The 8,835-nt window shown below is 32.7% G+C and overlaps 1 protein-coding gene across 1 annotated transcript in view; it reads left to right on the plus strand.

Moving 5' to 3' along the window:
* The window catches only part of LOC106467162 (hemicentin-1-like), a 74,624-nt gene that overhangs the window by 24,573 nt on the left and 41,216 nt on the right, over positions 1-8,835 (plus strand). The window contains exons 2-5 of the mRNA XM_022395296.1: positions 2,450-2,779; positions 5,528-5,638; positions 6,678-6,881; positions 7,883-8,179. Coding sequence (XP_022251004.1) covers positions 2,450-2,779; positions 5,528-5,638; positions 6,678-6,881; positions 7,883-8,179 — 942 coding nt within the window. The remainder of the gene's footprint in view (positions 1-2,449; positions 2,780-5,527; positions 5,639-6,677; positions 6,882-7,882; positions 8,180-8,835) is intronic.

Raw genomic sequence — 8,835 nt, forward strand, 5'->3', positions numbered from 1 at the left:
GGTAAAAGAGTAGCCCAAGAGTTGGCGGTGGGTGGTGATGACTAGCTGCCTTCCCTCTAGTCTTACACTGCTAAATTAGGGACGGCTAGCGCAGATAGCCCTCGTGTAGCTTTGCGCGAAATTCCAAAAAAACAAAAACAAACAATTTTCGTTGAATAATGTTTTTTTTTTTTTTCAGATTAACTTGTCTGAACGAGAAGAAAATAGATGATTCTGGTATCTCTTTTCCTAAGTAACTCCCAAAGTTTGGTTACTAGATGACATTCGAAACGTCATTATATTATGATATTTCAGAGAGAAAATTTTTGTTACAGTTCTTGGTTAATGTATGTTTAAAATAATGCATGATAATGTATGGGTTAGTAATTAGAAAAAATATAGCTATTATGTCTAACTATCTCGTCCTCTCTGATTGGCTTAGTAGAGCAGATTTTTGTTACAGTTCTTGGTTAATGTATGTTTAAAATAATGCATGATAATGTATGGGTTAGTAATTAGAAAAAATATAGCTATTATCTAACTATCTCGTCCTCTCTGATTGGCTTAGTAGAGCAGATTTTTGTTGCTACAATCACAAGTTGTTGTTTTCCAGCCGCTTTCCTAATTTATTTGCCTTTATTATAGAACAGTACTCTAATATCTGTTTTATAACCTTGGTTCATGTAACGCGATTGTTGAACATCCTCACAGAACAATATTCCCTACAGAACTGAGTTTTCCTTTTTATGCATTTAATGCATCTATTCCTATTATTCTGTCTACGTCTTCTTGGTAGGAGACAATTATAGTAATTGTCAGATTAATGGCCATCTTTTATCTAGAATCTAACAACCACTTCAACAACGAATACCTGCAATTTGAAGGATGTGGAGTCTGTTTATTAAGACATATTGATATTGTGATTTGAATAGAGTGAAATAGAATGATTATAAGAAACTAGATAATATCCCCTTTACCAATGATAGAAACATCTGGAAACTAAGATAATATCCCCTTTACCAATGATAGAAACATCTGGAAACTAAGATAATATACCCTTTACCAATGATAGAAACATCTGGAAACTAAGATAATATCCCCTTTACCAATGATAGAAACATCTGGAAACTAAGATAATATCCCCTTTACCAATGATAGAAACATCTGGAAACTAGGATAATATCCCCTTTACCAATGATAGAAACATCTGGAAACTAGATAATATTCCTTTACAATGATAGAAACATCTGGAAACTAAGATAATATCCCCTGTACCAATGATAGAAACATCTGGACAATTTCAAAGAACGCAACCAAACACCTAGTTCCTTCCGAAGACAATTTCCATTGGCCTTTATAGTTTAATGGTATTGAAAGTGGGGAATTAATTGTGCCGATCAGTAACAGATTCCCCACTCAAGCATGCAAGACTCGGGTGTCGATTTAGCATCGCTTTGGTCTTAAAGAAGCCAATTGAACTTTCATTAGTAAAGCGGAATCTAATTTATTTTTATTTATCTGGTTTGATGTGATGGTCTGGATGTGTCAACAGTTACTATAAGCGATTCGATCAGACAATATGGTGTCATATATGAAAATCATATAACACATTTACCAGTTTTTATATTTATTTTGTTTGTAATTTAAGCACAAAACTACACAATGGGCTATCTCTGTTCTGCCTACCACGGGTATCGAAAACACGATTTCTAGCGTTGTAAGTCCGCAGACATACCGCTGTGCCACTGGGGGGGGAGGCAGTTTACTTGTATTAATCATAGATAATATAAATATTCATAGTGAACTTTATATTTGTACATTGCAAACACGGATTTCATTACAGTGTAAGTATTATGTAAACCTGTACATGTGCATTTATAGACGCATGTTCATATTTCTTTTGGGTGTCTCACTACCGGAATCTTCTAATAAAATACAGTTTCAAAGGAGAAGAAAACATACTATTTATTTGTTTGTGAATTTTCTGGCAAAGTTGCTCGAGAGCTATCAACGCTAGTCGTCTCTAATTTAGTAGTGAAAGACTAGAAAGAAGGCAGTTAGTCAACACTAACCACCGCCAACTCTTGGGCTTCTCTTTTGCCAAAGAATACTGTGATTGACCGTCGCATTATAACGCCCCCACGGCTGAAATGGCGAGCATGTTCAGTGATGGGAATTCGAACTCCCGACCCTCAGCTTGCGAATCAAGCGCCTTAGCCACTAGGTTATGCAAGGCTTCATATGTACACGTAGTTTAGACATTATGTTTTTAAAATCTTATTCTTGAATTTTTAAATACACAGCTGTACCCAATATTTCATGTTTTCTTGCAGTAAAATTTTGATTTAGTAGTTTGAAATTGCTAAAGGCAATTAAGGTAAAACTTTTATATACTGACCATACGAATGTAGTCTAATACAAATTTAATAGCTCGGTTATATATATTTCAATTGTTTTGTTTTGTTTTTAGCCGTTATATTTGGTCTGGTTGATGAAGACGTGAAACTTCCCTGTAATATCACAGCTACTCTACCACATGACAAACCGGCTCTAGTCCTGTGGTACAAAGACAAATTACCAACTCCGATTTACACCCTGGACAGCAGAATAGGCCCCCTGTGGCAAGCCCGTCATTCGTCCAGTGATGGGTTGGCCACCAGGGCATATCTGACAACAGTTAATAGACCTGCCACACTTGTAATCAGCCAGGTGAAAAAAGAAGACGAAGGGTCTTATCGTTGTAGAGTGGATTTCAACAGAGCCAGAACTCGCTACACGGATAGCGTTTTAAAGGTTATTGGTCAGTGGTCAGTGTTTAAGGTTTATGTTTAGTATTTGTATTAGAATATTGCTCAATGTTATAGACAACGTCTTCTTTAATATCTGATAAAGTGATATTTCTGTTAGAAAACTAAAATATATAGAAAGAACGTTAGGGTTACCCATTGTATGGAAAGTGTAGAAAAGAAAGTCATTTCCTATGTTATCCATTTTTCTTAATGTTATACTTGAAAAGCTGAGAATTTTCTTAGGCAAAGTCCATGCTATTTTACTTGTCTTTAACATTTGAAACTATTAAGTATTTCAAGATACTTGTAATATTATCTTAGTATCAAAAATGATAAAAAAAGTATTTTTCAGAAACATAATATATTAAGTAAATATTAAGTAACAATATAAAACTCATCACGGTCTGTCGTGGCCTAGTGGTTTGCGTACCGGACTGTAAATGTGAGAGTCCATGGTTTATGTCCCGTTGCTGGCAAAAACACATTCTCTACATTAGGGCCTTGGAAACGTTATAAGAGTGACAGTCAAATCCCATTATTCGATTAGAGTAACCAGTAGTTGGCGTAGGCTGCTGTTGACAAGATTCCTTATGTTTCGTTTATCAGATAGAAATTATATTTGCATCAGCATTAATTTTTACTTCTGATCTTTGTAGATATCTTACTTTCATTATTGTTTAATGATAACCAATGATTACCTTTTATAAAAGTCACGTGCTACTGTTGCGCGCGGGGCTAGCAACTCCACCCCGTAAAAACCAACCTGCTACAAGTAACTGCAACAAAACCTTCCGTTGGCGAGGTGTTGTAGCGGCCCTATGCTCCACTGGGAGTTTACAGGAATAAAAAAAAATTCATTTAGAACTGAGTTTTACTTTAACTGCATATAAAAATATCTTAGCACTTGTGTATAATAACAGGTGAATTAATCGCATAGTAATCATCTTAGGTTATTACTTAAAAATCGTTTTTGATTTGAGAAAGGATGTAACTATTGTTATTATTTATTTTCATATTATAATATTTCTTATCATAATGTCCACGATAACATAATAAGTTTCATATTTATCTATTATCGAAATAGTAGAGTAATGATTTGTACGAATTGAGATTGTTTGTGTTTTGTTTTGTTTGTTTTTTGCGGCGCAATATTGAATGGGAATCAACGATTGTGTACGGGTAATACTCAAAATTACCTGTCGAAAAATAAAAAATATGGCAGTTATGTTTGGTTGTTTGTTTTAAATTATGCACAAGGGCTATCTGTGCTCTGCCTACCACGGGTATCGAAACCCGGTTTCTAGCGTTGTAAGTCCGCAGACATACCGCTGTACCACTGGGGGGGGCGGCAGTTAGGAAAAGATCTAACCTTCGGCTAAACGATAAGTGTCTCGAAACGATTGTCTATTTTCTTCTCTCTGTTACAGCCTTTTAAATTATTTGTATATTTTCATATTTCGTGTTTGCGTTAAGCTGTTTGTTTGTTTTTAATTATGCACAAAGCTACACAAGGGCTATCTGTGCTCTGCCCAACATGGGTATCGAAACCCGGTTTCTAGCGTTGTAAGTCCGCAGACATACTGCTATGCCACTGGGGGGCTTGCGTTAAGCATTTCTTCCCTCTGTTATATCCTTTTAAATTATTTGTATATTTTCATGTTTCATGTTTGCGTTAAGCATTTCTTCCGTCTGTTATATCCTTTTAAATTATTTGTGTATTTTCATATTTCATGTTTGCGTTAAGCATTTCTTCCGTCTGTTATATCCTTTTAAATTATTTGTATATTTTCATGTTTCATGTTTGCGTTAAGCATTTCTTCCGTCTGTTATATCCTTTTAAATTATTTGTATATTTTCATGTTTCATGTTTGCGTTAAGCATTTCTTCCGTCTGTTATATCCTTTTAAATTATTTGTGTATTTTCATATTTCATGTTTGCGTTAAGCATTTCTTCCCCCTATTATATCCTTTTAGATTATTTGCATATCTTCTTATTTCATATTTCCGACAATCTGAAGTGCGAAAAACAGAAAAAAAAACAGTACCTGTCACCTTTCCCTGTATTCATGTCAGGGGCTATTTTCGTCAACAATGCATAATACACGTGCATACACATATTTATATAAAATTAGTAAACTATAGATTTTTACCAGTCAACAACATCTACAATACGAAATAAACATACATGTATTTGATTTTACAGAACTGTCATATTAAACAACAGATGGTAAATGCCCAAATTATGACCTTAGGCAAACGTGACTCAACGATTAGTAATCATTAGTATGGTTGCACTTCTCCTCAAAACGCCGATCTGTTTTTGTTTTTGGGTGTCTTTAATGTCAAATTTGTCTGTTTGTTTCGAATATGCGAAGAAAAGTTCACAACGACTATAACGCGTATGATGTCCCTAACTTTAAGCTGATTGACTAGATGGAATACTAATATAATAGTGATTTTCAGGTAACGAGATGCGAACCATGGATCAGTGGATTCACCGCTCAACAACTCTAATCACTAGTTCACGTTGGCCCCCTCGAAATGTCTGAAATTTAATAAAATATATCTAGTTTTTAGGGTGTACAACTCATTCCTCAAGATTTTTTTAAAATAAATATTAAGTTTTATTATATTAAAACGAAATGAAATTCAGAATTTTAATTAATTCCTAAGAAACCAGCATATTCTTTATTGTACAAGCACGTGCACAAATACAAGTTAGTCAACATATAATTGACAAGTGAAATGTTTGATTTTAGTCCCCCCGTCAAAACTTATCATAAAGGATCATCAGAGACAACCCCTGAAAAGCTTGATTGGTCCATACAACGAAGGAGAACCTTTATTTTTGACGTGTGAAGTGCAAGGAGGTAACTTTTTGTATGTTTTTTTTAATATAGAACATCACAAAGCTACATATTACTAGCTATAGAATAAATAGTTGATTTTGCTCTAAGAGAAATCGAAATTATTTTGATAATATCCTGACAAGATGTTCATTACTTCTTGAATTACTCTGGCTGGAAAATGTCGAAACTTTTATCCTTATAAATAGTGTATTTAAACGTTATTTTAGATTACTTTAAACGGTATCTTGTATTAATCTATCATCGTTATTTATTGTTTAACCAGCATTGTTTTAGTTACATCCTTATATTTTTTATAAATTCATTAAATAATTAATCAATTTTCATACTAATGCCTGAAGAAAACCTTAAATGTGAACTAATGGCTTCATGTGTGTCCTTCTGTGATATGAATTTTTGTTTCTATGTAAAATACATTATATAAAGGTGACGAGATCTAATATCTTTATAAGAGGAGTCATCTGTTAGTTTTGGTGTTGTTTCAAAGTACGGTTTCCAAGAGATCGGCCAAGTAAAACTTGTAAAAGTATGTAATTAAATACGGTATACATTGTTTATATATCACAAAAAAAACGATATTCCCTTCACTTGTATTCTGATTGGTTGTATAGTTTTAAACCTTTAAGTATACTCGTATATTGTTTTTTTTTATGAAGCAGAAGCAATCTTTGCGAGACACAATCAGTTTATATAGTTAGTAATCCACCATGACATTCAAATATAACACGTGATCGTGGAATAAATCATAAAATTACAATTTTTCTTCATCAAATCCCATACATTACTTTCTCTAAATCATGACGTTATTTTTGAGTTGATTCGTAGACTAGTTACACTACTATCCATGAATAGTTATGTCTCATATCTATGTAAGCCTCTTCGAGTTCATTCTGAATTTTATAAGACTGAACAGATGTTATTTAAAGAAATTCTCGATCAAAAACGTATTCAAGAATGAAATATATCTCTGAAAATGGGACTTATTGCTTTATTTATTTATTTTTAGCGACTAACTAGATTTTTTTTATTTGTTTATCTAAAGGTAGTCCAATGCCTTCTGTTACTTGGTGGAGAGAATCCGTTCTATTAGACGACAACTACAGCCTGGCAAATAATGGTTTTACTGTCAATGAACTGGTAATTCCTAGACTCCGTAGACACGACTTGATGGCAGATTTTACCTGCTGTGCCTCGAATACCAACCTTTCCACTGCTCTTTCATCAACAGTAACATTGGATATGAATTGTAAGTATCATATTCACTGGAAAGTAAAAAGTAAATGAACAATGTTTACCGTTTTACTACTGAAATAAAATAGCTTCATTTGGTGTACTGCAAACATTAGGAAATACGCTCTTGTAATGAACAATGTTTACCTTTTTACTACTGAAATAAAATAGCTTCATTTGGTGTACTGCAAACATTAGGAAACACGCTCTTGTAATGAACAATGTTTACCTTTTTACTACTGAAATATAGTAGCTTCATTTGGTGTACTGTAAACATTAGAAAATACGCTCTTGTAATGAACAATGTTTACCTTTTTACTACTGAAATATAATAGCTTCATTTGGTGTACTGCAAACATTAGGAAATACGCTCTTGTAATGAACAATGTTTACCTTTTAATTTATATTTTTATTTCATACGATCCATTTTTACATATTTTACGCAAAACCTACTTCTGAGATGAGTATGGGGAAATTTTTGTATTCACGGTGCTAATAAAACTTCTTCTAAATGTGTTTTTTTATTTATAACATTTTTAAGAGTGTTTAAATTATTTGTTAAAGCACATGTAAAAATAAAAACAAATAACATAACCTCCCTTTGAAAAATACAACAATTTTTCACGTAACTTAGTCTATAAGAATTGTATCATTAAAGTATTTTACCCAAGTAGAAACATTTACGTATAATTGTTTTTTAGCTATTGTATTTATCGATAGATACATAGACAAATCATTTGTTTAGAAATAAATAAATTGATACGGAATATGTTTTGTAGGGGTTTATTCTGCGAACGTTTATCTTAGAAAAAAAAATGAAATATTGAACAACTAAAAAAAAAAAGTCATTTTGTACGATAATACAAAGGAATATATTTATATTTTATTTCTATAAAATACAACGATGACCGAAGTTGAAATATTTTTACTATTTCTTGCTCTTAAGGACACTTTATGTACTTTTGGTAAATTTATTATATATTTAACGAATTAAGAATACATAATTTGATTACTCAGTCAGGCCTCTATTACTTGAAATGGAAGGAGGTCAACAGCCATTATCAGCGGGAACTCCAACCAAACTAAACTGTCATAGTGCCGGATCACGACCACCAGTTGCTATTACTTGGTGGAAAGGGTTCAAGGAGCTTAGAACAGCTAGGACTACTGTGTCCAATCATGGTAACTCAACCATCAGCACTCTCATATTTACACCAATGGTTGAAGATGATAATCAAATCTTAGCCTGTGTTGCCGAAAACAAATTAATGCCTAGGACCACATTGAGGGAAGAGCGGAAATTAAATGTCCATTGTAAGCATTTATATTAATTACTTGAAATTTATTACATATATATATATATATATATAATAGGCAGATAAAGAAATAAAAGAAGCTTATTGGATTGCTAATCTAAACACTGTCCAACCTTTTGGAGTTAATCTAGATCCTGGAATCAGTGATCTCCGTTCATTTGTTTCATCTCTGTCTGAAAAATATTTTTTTATTATTTGTTTATATTTTTTTCATGTAAGGTGAATTTCCTAAAACTTACTATTTATTTAAGATAATTTTTTCATACCTGTTTTTTTTTGTTATAAATTAATTAGCATAACATATATTTTTTAATCAGTCTCCAGGTGTCACCTTTATTTGACTTAAACACTTAAGTATAGTTTTAAATATACATATATTTAGCTATTTCTAAAGTAAAATATACCTAACACCTTTTCACATACACTTTCGCCATTGGCTACATTGTATCGGAAATGAGACGTTTACAACAGTACATAGAGAAATATACTAAACATATCCTGGAAAACCGGATGACCTTCATTACGTCACTAAACTCTCTTTACATACAGAAATGAATAAAAATCACATAACCCGAGCGCTTTCGAAAGGTAGACCTTTCTTCTTCAGGGGCAAACTTTATATATATATATATATCACCCATTTGATTACACCAT

This window comes from Limulus polyphemus, unplaced genomic scaffold, assembly GCF_000517525.1.
Source record: "Limulus polyphemus unplaced genomic scaffold, Limulus_polyphemus-2.1.2 Scaffold2511, whole genome shotgun sequence".
NCBI classification, from domain to species: Eukaryota; Metazoa; Arthropoda; class Merostomata; order Xiphosura; family Limulidae; genus Limulus; species Limulus polyphemus.